The sequence below is a fragment of the Canis lupus genome, chromosome 38 (genome assembly GCF_003254725.2).
Source record: "Canis lupus dingo isolate Sandy chromosome 38, ASM325472v2, whole genome shotgun sequence".
NCBI classification, from domain to species: Eukaryota; Metazoa; Chordata; class Mammalia; order Carnivora; family Canidae; genus Canis; species Canis lupus.
Genome location: NC_064280.1, coordinates 23191548 through 23206635, shown reverse-complemented (window position 1 = coordinate 23206635; position 15088 = coordinate 23191548). Strand labels below are relative to the sequence as shown.

At 55.2% G+C, this 15088-nt stretch overlaps 2 protein-coding genes across 2 annotated transcripts in view; one reads left to right on the top strand and one right to left on the bottom strand.

Annotated features, from left to right (window-relative positions):
* The window catches only part of LOC112642957 (olfactory receptor 10J3-like), a 148423-nt gene that overhangs the window by 81234 nt on the left and 52101 nt on the right, over nucleotides 1-15088 (bottom strand). The window lies entirely within an intron of this gene.
* LOC112642959 (olfactory receptor 10J4) lies at nucleotides 2590-7977 on the top strand. Its single transcript, XM_025420713.3, has 7 exons — nucleotides 2590-2823; nucleotides 3691-3761; nucleotides 4561-5146; nucleotides 5547-5603; nucleotides 5844-6067; nucleotides 6304-6413; nucleotides 6890-7977. Exon 7 carries the CDS (start codon nucleotides 6904-6906, stop codon nucleotides 7837-7839), a length of 936 nt encoding a protein of 311 aa, XP_025276498.1. The 5' UTR covers nucleotides 2590-2823; nucleotides 3691-3761; nucleotides 4561-5146; nucleotides 5547-5603; nucleotides 5844-6067; nucleotides 6304-6413; nucleotides 6890-6903; the 3' UTR covers nucleotides 7840-7977.

Sequence of the window (15088 nt, the reverse complement as noted above, 5' to 3'; positions counted from 1 at the left end):
ACAAAACTGATAAAAGAAAAAAAAAACTGAGGTTGGATTAATTATAGATACTTCAAAACTGAACAACGAAGAGGGCTCCACTCCTAAAATTTAGTGAGAAAACAATGTTGCAATGGAAGATGCACTTCTACTATGCTACATGGCTCGGAATAATATTTGCATATTATAATAACATATGTTCTGAAAACAGATTTAATTTTTAGTGGGAGGATGACAAGAGGAGAAGTATGTGGGTATGTTTGTGTTCGCGTGCACATAGCATTGTGAGCTGGGAAGGCAAGAGAGGATGCCTAAAATCTAGGAATTAAGAAATATCATCAGAGGCATTTTTTTAAAGATTTTATTTATTTATTCATGAGAGACACGGTCGGGGGGGAGGGGGCAGAGACACAGGCAGAGGGAGAAGCAGGCTCCCTGCAGGGAGCCTGATGTGGGGCTCGATCCCAGGACCCTGGGATCATGCCCTGGGCTGAAGGCAGATGCTCAACCGCTGAGCCACCCGGGGCCCTATCAGAGGCATTTCACATAAAAAGCAGCAGCAGCTATATGGAGATGAACACCATGAGGAGTAGGCAAAGAGGTGGAGAGCAGGTGCTTCGAAGCAGCAAGAATCATGGGCAGATAGGGAACTGTTTTAATAATGAAGCACCATTTTTGTATTTTTTAATTCTTCATTTGGATTATTTATAAAAACTAAATTCAATTGTAAAAATTCAGTTTGACTTTTGGATGACTAGAAGTGGTGTATACATAACCAGAAAAATGAGTCAAACAAAAGCCTGGCAGAGCAACAAACAGAGCCAGAAATCATAGTAAATGGAAAATAGAGGATGACAGTAATTTCCAGCAATTTCTCTAATTATAAAAGATGTGAATAGATTAGGTTAATCAATTGAAACAAAAAGGCTCTCAGATTGAATTTTAATAATCCAACATGACACTATCAAAATAAAATGGCACAGGTTGAAAGGTACAGGTTGAGGGGGATCCAGGAAAATGTTGACAGAAGGAGGTGATGTACTATTACTGACATCAGACAAAATCAGATACCAAGTGAAAACCAGTAAGGGACCTAGACTACTAAGCAAAATAATTCACCAGGAAATTGTTCCATTCATGAATGTACAGGGTCCTAACGGCCTAGCTATAAATTGTATTATGCAACAATTGATAAAACCACTGGGGGAAATTTAATACCCAATCACAGGAGGTGGTCATACAGCACCCTCGGAAACTAATAAAACAATAAAGGGTCGATAGAGCTAAAAAGGGTCGAAGGACGATTAACAAGCCTCATCTCAAAGTCTAACCTTCTTACCAAGAATGTTCACTCTTCTGACCCCAAAGGATGCCTTGACAAATCCCAAAGTATTGATCTTATATAAGTAATCTTCATGGACCATGATGCAATAAGAAATCAAGCCTCATCCCTCAAAAGTAGCCAAACCCTCGATTACCCCTCCTCATAGATGTGAATATTTACTTCATAAACACTTGCCAGCCATTATTCCAAGTACTCTCAAATATTTACTCATTCAATCTTTACAACAGCTGCTTTTGAGGAAGTTACTATCATCCCCCACATTTCAGAAACGAGGAAACAGAGACGTGAAGAGAAGGAACAGCTTGCCCCAAGTCAGGAAGAGGTGTCAGAATGAGACAAACCAGCTCCATGACTCCAGGGTCTGAGCTCTGGACTCTTTATCTCATACTCATCCTATTAACAAACATCTAAATAAACAGAGTTAAAGACATCATAAAAAGAAAAAAATTTAAATACATGCTACAACTATGATTTAACAGAAGCACTACAGATCAAAATAAATGAGGAATATCCAGAGCCACTCTCAGAAAGGAATTTATAGCTTTTTATATGTTTACTGTAAGGGGGAAGATAAAAGATTCTGATCCAAAAAAGCTTGGAAAAGAACAAAATAAACCCCCGAAAACAGAAACAAATAATAACAAAGTAGAATTTAAAATACCAAAGTAAACATGAAACAACAGAAATTCTTTTTTTTTTTTTAATTTGGAATCTTTGGAAAGATCAATTTACAACAATGTTCAACAACTATGATAAATTAGACTAAACAAATAAGGTAGGAGAAAAAAGAATACCAGGGCAGGCACACATAAATTATAAAAAACATACCTTGAACAACTTTAATCTATATGAAAAAGTATATAAAATGGGCAAACTCAGAAGAAGATATAAATTACCATAATTATACCAAGAATAAAAAATTTATTGGGATAATAACCCTACAAAAATGGAAAAGCAGCGGGGGGGGGGGGACAGGGAGAAAATCTAGCCCTTCAAAAAAACAAACAAGGAAAGGCACCAGGTTCAGAGCATAGAAAAGGTGTGAAATCTCCCCAGTATTTAAAAACCTTGCTAACTGCCAACGTTCGGTACCAAAAATAGGCAAAGAAGGGAAAGATAACTAAAAGACAATTATTAGTGGATAACGAGTAGATGAAAAAAAAATAGCTAATTGAACCCAAATGGTGTACATGGTCTTGGTATTTTGCCTAAGTAAGGGTTTTCCTTAAAAATGTAGGAGTCAGCGCTAGAAAGGTCTATTAACGTGAATCACCACCCTAACCAGTGAAAGAGTGAAAAGCAAAGAACCGTATCAATGGGTACAGAGAAGGAAGCAGCTGAAAATTCAGGAGACTACTCGGTAACTTGCAGACAGACCAGGAATAGAAGGGAACCCCCCTTCCCCCGGCGGAGGGCGACCGCCAGAAATGTACAACCAGCACCCCCTTTCCTGGTGACCCAAGCACGAGAAGCATTTGAAAGATTATTTCAGCGAGCGAGTGAGCATGAGCGTGCACGCGAGTAGGGGAGGGTAGAGCAGGGGGGGAGGGTCAGAGAGGGGCAGGGAGGGGGAGGGAGGGGGGACAGAGAAGGGGAGGGACAGGGAGGGGAGTGGAGGGAGGGGAGGGAGGGGGAGGGAGGAACAGAGAGGGGGACGGAGGGGGAGGGGAGGAGCAGGGAGGGGAGGAGAGGGAGGGGAGGGAGGAACAGAGAGGGGGAGGGAGGGGAACGTAGGAACAGAGGGGGGAGGAAGGGGGAGGGAGGGGGACAGAGAAGGGGAGGGACAGGGAGGGGAGGAGAGGGAGGGAAGGGAGGGGGAAGGAGGGACAGAGGGGGAGGGAGGAACAGAGAGGGGGAGGGAGGGGGAGGGGAGGGGCAGGGAGGGAGTAGAGAGAGGGGAGGGAGGAGGAGGGAGGAACAGAGGGGGTAGGGAGGGGGAGTGAGGGGAAGGGGAGGGGAGGAAGGGAGGGACAGAGAGGGGGAAGGAGGGGGAGAGAAGGGCAGGAAGGGGAGGGCGAGGGGGGAGGGGAGGAGGGGCAGGGAGGGGAGGAAGGGAGAGGGAAGGGAGGGGGTGGGGAGGGGCCCAAGGCGGTCCCCGCTGAGGCCAGCAAGGGCCGACCCAGCAGCCTGAGCCCAGGCCCCCATGGCTGCCGCGCCCCCCGCGCCCCCCCGTGCCCGGGGAGGAGGACTCTCGCTAAAGCGGGGGGGGGGGGGCGGGGGGGGAGGGGAAGGGGGTGGTAAAGCCCTGACCTCGGCCAGCGCAGCTCAGCGCCGGAGGCCACACGAGAGCAGATATAAAAAGACGAAAAAGACAAAACTGCCAAAATAAGCAGGTGATGTCATCAATGTATTTTCTCTCCTCTCAGAAAAGAAAGCCGCGAAGAGCCTGCAGGCCCAGGTCCTCCCGGCCTTCGCACCTAACCTCCTCCCCTGGCAGGTGAACGTCCGCACGCGCCAGGGTCGGGGCGTCGGGGGTGTTCGGCTCCGACCGCGCCCGGACTCGGGGCAGCTGCAAACCCCGCCCAGGAGGGACGCGCGCAAGGCGGGGCCCAGACGACCCGGCCTGCCCTGGCCCAGGGGACCCCGCGCGCCCCTGGGGTCCCCCTGGGTCTCCCTCCCCGCGCCCCGGCTTGGAGCCCCGCTGCCGTCCGGGTCCCGGCAGGGGCTGGCCTGGCGCTCAGCGAGCATCCCGGCAGGAGGGGAGGATGGCAGGTGGGGAGGACCGCAGGTGGGGAGGATGGCAGGTGGGGGAGGACGGCAGGAGGGGAGGACGGTAGGAGGCGAGGACAGCAGGAGGGGAGGACGGCAGGTGGGGAGGACCGCAGGTGGGGGAGGACGGCAGGAGGGGAGGACGGTAAGAGGGGAGGACGGAAGGAGGGGAGGACGGCAGGAGGAGGACCGCAGGAGGGGAGGACGGCAGGTGGGGAGGACGGCAGGAGGGGAGGATGGCAGGTGGGGGAGGACGGCAGGAGAGGAGGACGGCAGGTGGGGAGGACGGCAGGCGGGGAGGACTCGAGGCGGGGAGGACTCGAGGCGGGGAGGATGGCAGGAGGAGAGGACTGCAGGCGGGGAGAACCACAGGTGGGGAGGACAGCAGGCCTGCCTGCCCCCAGGGCTTCCTCAGGAGGGGCCCACTCCAGCGATGCCCTGGAGGGTGACCCGCAGAGCAGCACATGCTGCTGGGGGGGGCGGGGGCAGACCGGCGTCGGGCACCCGCTCCACCCCTGCCCCCGCAGGTGGGAAGGCCCAGTGAGCGGCGGCTGGGAGCACCCACGAGGGCAGGCATCGCAGTTCCGGGACATCTGGATCCGAGGGGGCCGCCCGGGGCCTTGGCCCGCGAGCCCCTGACGACGCTGCGCCCTTCCACGGCGGGATTCGGAGGCCACGCTCCGCCCCCGCCTCGTGCCCGGGGGACCCAGGGGCTGCTGCATGCTCTCCGCGTGCCCGCCCGAGCCCCCGCCTAACGAGGTCCCCAGGCAGGCATCGTGGAGGCTTGGGCGCCGCTGCTGCCTCCTTGGGGACAGTCGCCGCGGCTTCCCGGGCTCAGGGGGATGGCCCCCCCGACGGCCTGCACCCACTTAAGGGAGGGGCTCAGGGAAGGCAGCCGGGGCCTCGGGCTGTTGCTCCCACATCCCACCAAGTGGGAGAGGATTTCCCAGACAGGCCCCGGACTCCGCGGGGCTCCGTGGCTTTCTTCGGGGCCTCCCCTCCCGAGGCTGCGCGTATGCACTGCACCCCCCCCCCCACCCAGCACAGCAGGAGCAGGACCCTGGCCAGCGCGGTGGGTGCTGAGGCCGGAGCCCCCCGTCTGCCTGGCGAGGTGTAAGTCCCCCCACCTCTTCCCCCCACGCAGGGAGGCGGGGCTTCCCCACCCCTGCTCAAGCCAGGCCACCTCTTCTTTTTCCTCCCTGCCCTGGGGGGTATGGTCAAGTGGGAAAACCAACAACTGTGCTGTAAAACTTAGGGAATAAAAAGCATTATAAATGCCAAAAAAATCACTCAGAAAGGGTGATCCGGACATGAGCCTAAGTAAATCGGAGGCAAGAACTTTCAAAGAGCTTAACTGGTGCATTTAGCCCCAGATAGTGGGCTTCAGGGCATCGCTCGGGGAGGACTGAGAGCCGGGGACCTGGGAACGCACAGTCCCACCCGTCCCCCTCTGGCACACTCTGGGACTGGGGGGTCCGATGGGGTGAACTTGAGGCATCCCTTCTACCCACAGAAAGCTTATTTCCGGGATAGAGGAGTCCCCACCATGTCCTCCTGTTTCCTGCACCAGGTAGAGGCAGAGGCTGGGAGGTGAGGGTCAGAGGGACGCTCCCACAGCCCGGCTTCCCGGGGCAGGAGCCGGGGCAGGACCGCCTGGACGCGGGTGCGGCGGCAGAACCGCTGTGCTGGGAACGGCCTGCTGCCCCCCCACACCCTCCTGCCCCAGCCCCCACCCCCAAACCCTCTCACTCCCCTGCTCCCGTGTTTCCTTCTGTGCCACCTCCACCCCGACACCTGTCTCCAAACCCAGAACAGCCCCTCGAGCCCTCAGGCTGCCGCAAACGTTCCAGCTGGATGAAGACCAGCCACTCTGGAACCTTGGGCCAGGCCCAGGAGAGAAGCAGTGAGGACCGCAGCACCACCTAAAACACCCCCATTTGAACATCTACGCTCGTCTTCACCCGTGCGACCATGTCCTCGCGGCCTACTGTATACCCCCTCTCTGTGCTCAGTGCCCTCCGGGCTTCTTCTCGGGTAAGTCTCCCACCAGCCGTCAGTCGTGGCGATGGGCCCTGCCTTTGTCTCATGGGGGCGAGGGGGGGGGTGGAGACAAGGAGAACCCAGGAGGGAGTGGGAAGGGCAGGTCAGGTGAAGGTGCGGGAGTGTGATGCCCCGTTGTCCCCGTATCGGGGGCTCAGCTCGGCTTCCCACGCGGCAATGCGCATCATCTCCATAGTAACCCTGTGAGTCCGTGTTATTCCATTTTGTAGATGAGCAAATGCCGACAAGTGAAGTGAGCAAAGAAGAGCACTCAGCGGGGGTAAAGCAGGGATGCGTGTGCCCTGAGGATCCTGTTCCCGCTGTCTGCGTGCAGACACCGGTACTTGGGACCTTTCGGAGGTTTCCGATGCTTGGCCGCTTTGACTAGAGCCCAGGAAACAAGCAGAGACGCCGTCCACGCGGGAGGCAGGGGCCCGGGCGTGGAAGCAAGTGGCGCTTGGGGGACGTGGGAAGGAAGCAGGGAGCGGTCGGGCTCACAGCCTGCGCCGGGCCACACGCCAGTCGCCCCAGAGAAAGGCGCAGAGTCTCTGCTCACCCACCCTAGACCCCGGCCCCCCAGTGACCCGGGCCGAGGCCCCCGCCTCCCCCGAAGCACCCCCGCAGCCTGGCTCCCTTCCCAGCAGGCTGCCCCTCCATCCCCGGGTGTGCTCGCTCCCTTCCCTGCCCCGGGCACCCCCTGGCCCAGCCCCGCAGAGCCCGGGAACCAGAGAGCCCAGCCAGCGTCTGGGAGCCTCGGGTCCCCGCACCTGGCTGATGAGGACCCGGGTCTCCCACCTTCCGCCTCATGTCTTTCAGACCCGGATCCTCCGATGCCGAAGCCCAACACCACTGCTGTGACGGAGTTTACCTTCGAAGGCTTTTCCGCTTTGGGGTGGCAGCGCAGACTCCTCCTCTTCGTGGTCTTTCTGGCCTTGCACCTGGTGACCCTTGGCAGCAATGCCCTCATCCTGGCGGCTGTTCGCCTGAGCCGTCACCTCCACACCCCCATGTACTTCCTCCTGAGCGCGCTGTCCCTCTCTGAGACCTGCTACAGCGTGGCCATCGTCCCCCGCATGCTCTCCGGTCTCCTGAGCCCCCGGGAGGCCGTCTCCGTTGCGGGCTGTGCCACTCAGCTCTTCTTCTATCTCACCTTTGGCGTCACCAACTGCTTCCTGCTCGCGGCCATGGGCTACGACCGCTACGTGGCCATCTGCGACCCCCTGCGGTATGCGGTCGTCATGGGCCAAAGGACCTGTGTGCACCTGGCGTGTGGCTCCTGGAGCGTGGGCCTGAGCACAGCCATCATCCAGGTGTCTTCCGTGTTCAGCCTGCCCTTCTGTGACGCCAGCGTCATCTCCCATTTCTTCTGCGACATCCGGCCCCTCATGAAGCTGGCCTGTGCCGACACCACCATCAAAGAGCTTCTCACTTTGCTCATCAGTCTGTGCGTGCTCGTCTTGCCCATGGTCCTCATCTTCATCTCCTATGTCCTGATCGTCTCCACCATCCTCAAGATGGCATCAGCTGAGGGCCAGAGGAAGGCTTTCGCCACCTGCGCCTCCCACCTCACCGTGGTCATCGTCCACTATGGCTGCACCTCCTTCATCTACCTAAAACCCAAATCGCAAAATTCCCTGCAGGACAGACTCCTCTCCGTGACCTACACGGTCATCACGCCCCTGCTGAACCCCGTGGTCTACGGCCTGAGGAACAAGGAGGTCAAGCAGGCCTTGCTCCGAGCTGTGGGCAGGAAGCCTCTCCCGTAGGCGCCCACCAGGCTCCGGGAGTTCCCACGGTTTACTGCGGCCTCGCGGCGAGGGAGCCAGGCGGCTACGAGCCGAGGGACCCGGTGGAGGCGGCAACGGGGAGGGAGCGGGTGGGATTAGACCAGGAAGGAAAACACGAATGAGGGACGGGGCGTTTCCGAGGACCCGCAGTTCCATGGGGACCCAGTAAGAGAAGACACATCCAGGAGCCCAGACCCTGTTCCGCGACTGTCGGCAGGAGGGAGCGTGAGACCCAGCAGCGAGGGGGGGGCACAGGGCACAGCAGCTCGTGCGGGAGCCTGCGGGCTCGGAGCCTGGCCTCAGCCTGAAAACCGGGAGCCCCGAGATCCAGGTCCTCCGTTCCTTACACGTAACACTCCCTGTGCTATATTCCATAGGACAATAAAAAAAAAAAAAACGAATGTACCCCACCTGCAGGGACCCCAGTCGTCTGTGGCAGACACAGGCCCTGAGAGCCAAGGGACAAGCGGGGTGAGACGGGTAAAGTGAAAACCGCAAAAATAGCCTCCTGGCTACTGAGGGTCTCCGGAGAAGAGACCCCCCCCCTCCGCCGCCCCTGCCCGTCTCTCCCATCACATCCCCGCCCCACGCCCTGTCCCCAGAGGCCTGGTGAAGTAACAGGCCCTGCAGCTGCTCGGCCCAGGTGTCCACGGCTCCCAGCCACCCCCCATCCCTGCCCTGAGGAACCACCCTGGCCGAAAGGAGGCTTTCTTGGGGGCGGGGTGGGGGGGTGAACCCCACTCCCACCTGGGAGGTACCGAAGGCCACCCACCTTGGCTCAAGGTGCAACTAGAGTCTCCCGTGGGATCAGGCTGTGGGGAGCCTGGGACGGGACCACATCCCAGCCGAGCCCGCCCCGTCCCACCTGCTTCCCTCACTCTGGGCTCTGCGCGCACGTCCTCCGTCCCGCACATGGGGTCAGATGCAGGCTCTGCTTCAGGTCACCCCACCTGGGCCAGGGGTGCCCCTATCTATTGGGCAGTCACTCGGGTCCCTCACATCTACAACAGTGCCTGGTCCAGAGCAGCCGCCCAGTAGTTATGAAAAGGAGGAAGAAAGGAGGAAAGGAAGAGGACAGCTGTGAGCAGCTACGGTCCAAGCGGCATCAGCGACCGCCCTCTCTGCTCGCGGGGGCTTGTCCCTGCTCTGTGACGTCCTTTTCGTGCACTTCTTGAGTGCATCCTAGATAGCCGGCATGGATTTAAGCGTTGAATTCGTTTAATCCTCACTGTTAACCCACGAGGTACGTATTTTATTAAACTTACTTTACAGATGGGGAACCCAAAGGCTGAAGAGATGGAGTAAATTCCTCAAGGCCACAGCGCTCGTATGCGGAGCCTAATTAGGACCCGAAAACAATCCAGCCCCAGAGTCTATAGGTGCATTATGGGCTCATGACGATTATCTTACCGGCTTCTCCCCTTTACAACTGTGGAAGGAGCTCCATGCGTGGTGGGTTTACACATCGCTCAAATCCTGCTAGGATGTCCTTGGGTCTCAGAAATCAGTCTGGAAGTCCAGAAATCACATACTGTAAATAGGCTTTTTTCCCCTCGAAAACCTTGGTGCATCTTTCCCTGCTCGGCACAGCCCTCAAGACACAGAGGATACAAAGTGGGGCAAAGTCCACAGGAGGGTGATGGGGTGATGGGGTTCACGCCCATCGGATTACCCACCCTGACGCATCCACTTCTCTGTCCTCATGACCTGGAGTAGGAGACACTTAGGCAGTAACATTATAGACGGAGCACAGGTTTGGGGCCAGAGAGGCCCGCGTCCCAATCCTAGGTCTGCCCGTTATACACGTGTGCTCTAGGAAGGGGGCCTTCCTTCCCGACCGCCCACGGGGCCGGCAGGATCAGCCTTCTAAGGTCATCGTGAGGACCTGAGAATCTTAGGGGCCTAACACTTCCTGGCTCGTGGGAAACCGCTGAACTGTTTGCACCTCCTCTACTCCCACCCCCACCACACACTGCTCCCTAGGTCACCCTGAGGTCAACATCAAGTCACCCCAATACGGACACACAGCCAGTTTTGACAACCAAGTCCTCATTCACAGAATGAGCTCCCCCTTCCTGGGAGGGACTTCGAAATGGGCCCTCCCTCCACCCCCCCACCCCCCAGGTAGCCTCTGATCCTATAGTTCAGTGCACAAAACCTACTCTCCCAGGGTCTTGCAAGAATCACTTCCTGGCTACACCTGCCGTGTGTCAATAAACCACTCGCTTCCCTTCTCAGTTCCTACCCCAGATTCCCTTCCCCTACGCTCTGCCCACTTGCTGGCCTGTCAACCGCTTCTCATGGTGTCACTCCCACTTCTCCCCTGGTTACCTCCAGTCACAGCAAGAGTCCCGGGGTTCAGAGAGTGCCACCTTCAGAGGGAGGCCGAAGACGCATGAAACAAAACATGTACACCTATTTTTGGACTATAACCCATTTGAAAGCATCAGTTGCTGAATTCACAGAAAAAAATAAATTCTGAAACAGAGAATCATCCATAGATACAAACAGTACAACCATATTATTTGACTATTTCCAAGCTGGAGATATATATATATATATTTTTTAAGATTTTATTTATTGATTCATGAGAGACACACAGAGAGAGAGAGGCAGACACAGGCAGAGGGAGAAGCAGGCTCCATGCAGGGAGCCCCACGTGGGACTCGATCCTGGGTCTCCAGGATCATGCCCCGGGGTAAAGGTGGCACTAAACCTCTGAGCCACCTGGACTGCCCAAATATTTTCAAATTAAAATGAGTTTTCAGGGATCCCTGGGTGGCTCCGCGGTTTAGTGCCTGCCTTTGGCCCAGGGTGCAATCCTGGAGTCCCCAGATCGAGTCCCAGGTCAGGCTCCCGGCATGGAGCCTGCTTCTCCCTCTGCCTGGGTCTCTGCCTCTCTCTCTATGTGTATCATAAATAAATAAATAAATAAATAAATAAATAAATAAATAAATAAATAAATAAATCTATAAATAAATAAATCTTAAATAAATCATAAATAAATCTTAAATAAATCATAAATAAATAAATAAATGAATGAATAAATGAATGAATAAATAAATAAATAAATAAATAAATAAATAAATAAATAAATAAAAAAAAAATAGAGTTTTCACATGTATAAAGCTAGACACCCCTGCTCTGGATGAGGAGGATAGGGCTGGAGTGGGAGATTCGAAAAAACTTCACTGCTGTGGACTGAACCATGGCCCCCTATTCGTATCCTGAAGGCCTATCCCCAGTGTGATGGTATCTAGAAATGGAGCCTTTGGGGATTAGCTTTAGATAAGGTCACGAGGGTGGGGTCATGACGGGGGCCCTTTAACGAGAGACGCCCGAGAGCTCTCTCACTCTCTCCACCATGGAGGACACAGAGTGACACCAGCTATCTGCAATCCAGAAGGCAGGCCCTCACCAGGAACCAAGTCCTCTGGCACCTTGTCCAGGATGCTCAGCCTCCAGAACTGTAAGAAATAGGAAGAATGTTGACCTCGGCCAAATGCGAGGTGAGCCCTCTTCCGACTTCTGGGACCCCCATGACACTTCTCACGCATCACCAGTAGGTCTGGACCTGATTAATTCTAAGCTGATGAGATGCCACGAAGGAGCCCTCGTAAGAGCTCAACATGGTCTGTGGGGCTGAGGGAGTTGAGAGCAGGTGAGCTGCTGTCCCGCCAGCGTCGTCTCTGTGGCTCCCCCACGTGCTCGTTTCTGTCTGACGCCCAAGCCCAGCGGGCGGGCCGTGGATGGTACAGTGTGCCCCTCATAACCTCTCATCTCTGAGTTGGGGATGACACAGACATCGGAGGTCATCTGAAGGGCTGAGACAGGAATGGGTTAAAATATTCAGTATTCAGTGATTCTGAAGCTCAACCTCTCATTTTCACCAGGTACCGCATTTTTATACCATGTACCCAAGTGCCCCATTTCCAGACTCTCCCTAATTTGTCCCAAAGCAAAGGCATCTTAAAGCCTTGAGCTATTTTGTTCAACTTTCCTCCCTCTCTGGCGGGACCCCACAGCCACCAGTCACACCTAGTGGCTGACCATTAACAGAGGTCCTTTGGGCCAACTTATCTGGGCCAGTAGGAAGCGATGCACATTGGAGCTTGGTCAAGAAGTTGGCACGAATGCACCTGAGGAGAGCGGTTTAGGAAATGATTGGTCCGCTCCTCTCCCCCTTGATCCACACGCTCAGTTATGAGGCCTCCTGGCTCACCTCAAATGTCTCTCACGTCCGTCCCTCCTATCTGGAGCACTGCCACCGTCTAGATCAATCCCAGCTGATCTCTGACCTGATCTGTGGCATCAGCACCGTGGCTGACCTGGCCCTTCTCACCCACCCCGGATCACTTTCCCACAGTTGCTACATCGATCCCACAAAGAAGCAAAGTCACCGGCAGGCAGGGGGAAGGTGCAGAGTAGCTGGTGGTAAGAGCCAGTGGCCCTGTAAAGGCCAGTTACCAAGGGGCTTTGAGACCCTGAATGGGAGGAGAGAGTGACAGCACCTGGGAGGCCCTTAAAAATGGTAAAATCCAAATCCCTAAGACCTTTTGTAGCCCGGTCTTTATGCTACAGAATTTTTTCTGTGATGGATCAGAGTCTAATCCAGGACCAGAGCCTCCGGGTCCCACTCACACGCAGTATTATTAGGTTCACTATAACCGCTGTCGCCTGGACTAAGTGAGCTTCTCGGAGGCTGGGGCAGCATGTGCTCCATCCCCAGCAGCGCCCAGGACGTGTGCACGCAGAGGGGGGCACACGTTTAGGGAAGAACACGCTAAGCCAGAGATGAATTAAGTCGCAGGAAGTCTTGGATGGGGACGGGGGTTGGGGGTAAACTTGGCCCTGGGTCTCAACAGACTGGAGGTTTACGGAAGGGACTAAGGGGTGAGTCCTGGGTGAGCAGCGAAGGTACTGAGCACTCCCGTGTCCTGTGGCCCCAGATAGTCCTCAGCTCCCGGCACACGGCGCCCACCTCTGAGCACCACCAGGGCCGCCCCTGCTACCTCCGAGAGAGAACCAGACTCGGCCCGGCGGGGGCCTGAGCATCTGCACCTGCAAACCCACGCAGTGCCCAGAGCGTCTCCCAGTCTGTGAACTACGGGTTTCCAAGGCCCGTCTGTGGAGAAGCCCCATGTGGTTAGGGTCGGGCAGGTGAACGGCGGCCACGGGCTGTTTCCACCTGAAGCACGAACCTGTCCTGAGGGCCCCAGCTGCCACCTGTGGGACCCAGTACGCGGGCCCTGATGGAACATCTGCATCCTCCGGGCCCTGGGAGGGATGCTGCTCTCGGGACATCCTCAGGCCACGAGCCCCCGGGGCCCCACCCCCGCCCCTGCTGCAGTGGCAGGTACCGCCGCAGGCCTGTCCCCGTGCCCCCCTGCCCCAGGAGGACCAGGTAAGTGCTCTTCAGAAATGGGACCAAGAGAGCAGCCTGCTGCCGGCGGGCGGGCTCAATCTGCCGCAGTATCGAGCAGCCCCTGCCGCCACCCCTGTGCGGTTGGGCTCGCTCTTCTTCCCCTTGATTTCCGTGGCGGGATCAGAGGCTCCCTCGGTGGAGGCCGCTCACTGGGGCCCGGCGGCCGTCCTCCTCCCCTCCGGGTGGTCACCAGCCAGCTGTCCCCCCACCCGACTCCAGTCCCTCAGGACAGACCCCACCTGGTATTTGGAACAGGACGGTTCTTCCTTGGGTAGGAGCATCCCCTGGATGGCAGGACACTAAGTGGGTTGCCGGCCACACCCGCATCCGTCACTACAACACTCAGAAGCTGTGCCCCATGTGCCCGCTGCCCCGTGGCTGGACCGCTGCCTTTCTGCCCAGAGGCCTCAGGGAAGGTCAAGGTCTTTAGCTACAAACGTTGGCGTCACGTGACTTTCTCTATTCGGAACGGTCTCCTGTCCTGTCGCCGCTGTTCTCTTAGCGTTTCAAGTGTAAGTGATTAACAGCTGGTAGCCAACTTCTTTTAAGTATATTTTTATAAACTTGAAGGAGGTCTCCGTGCCTACTAACCTTCATCGCTGATGTGATTTATTTTATGTAAAAAGTCTTTCTGAATATGCATAAGCAAATCAGAATATAATTTAAGTGCCCTCCCTACAGGAGCTTATTGTCTAAGGGGACAAAAAATGTGAAATATTGCGTAAATTGGACTGAGCCCCATCCTTCAATGCAATGATGTATCTTTAGCTTCTCTCTGTTTTTCATATTCAGGATCTGCTTTAGCTTTAGAGGAGAGACCTGAATTTGCTGCATCTTCCCCGGCACGATTGTTTGTCTACCTCTGCAGACAGGGTGTATGCCTACTAAGCTGCAATGGCTATAAATTTGCCTCTTAGTTTAGGGAAGGGGAAGCTGTAGCATAGTTTGTAATGTGAGTCGGTGCTGCAAACCATCAACAGACTTCCATCCTGCAGAGGGCAGTGGGCAGAGGACGGTGGTCAGTTAAGACCTGCCTTTTCTTCCTTGAGAACAAGATGGACCTTCCTGAGTCAGCTTTGCTCCTACTTCCTAAAGGATCGGCGAGGTAACAATTCATAGTCTTAAAATAAAAAAAAAAAAAAGTCCCCAGTCAATCCTTAAACTGGTTTCAATTCTCTAATTCATCCATAATCCCAAGCTGGGGAGACGCACAGATGGAGGAGGAGGCACGCAGTTGCAGAGCGTTTGTGGGCAGACGGCGCAGCCCTGGCGGGGAGACGGTCGTCCACGTAAATAAGAGAACATCGCGCCATAACAGGTGTCGGTAGGCCGACGCTTCATCAGCCCTCAAGGAACTGGGAAAGATTTAAACAAGAGAAGAAAGAAAAAAATAAATAGATAAACAAGAGAGGAAGAGGAGGGGCATTCCAGATGTCAAGTAGGAAGAGTAGGGTGAAGCAGGAACGTATGCAGTTATGTTGTGGGAATACGAAGGAAGGGAAAAAAAAGAATCTGAGACCACAGGGAATCATGATAGATGGTCACAGCATAAAAGTATTTTAAATAAGCCCAGAGATTAACTTGAATGCATTGGGAAATGTATCCCCAGGTTTACAGCTGAGAACTAAATGCAATCAGTTTGAGAAATGTGCCTCCACAGCCTTGCTGACACGATGTGCGTCTGCTCTTCCACATTTCAGGCTTAGCAGCTGCTCAGTGGAGACAGACACCACACTTCCAGCACTGGGTTGATCTTCCAGGGCTTCTCGAGCTTCCGCGGACACCAGCTCACCCCGTTCGCCG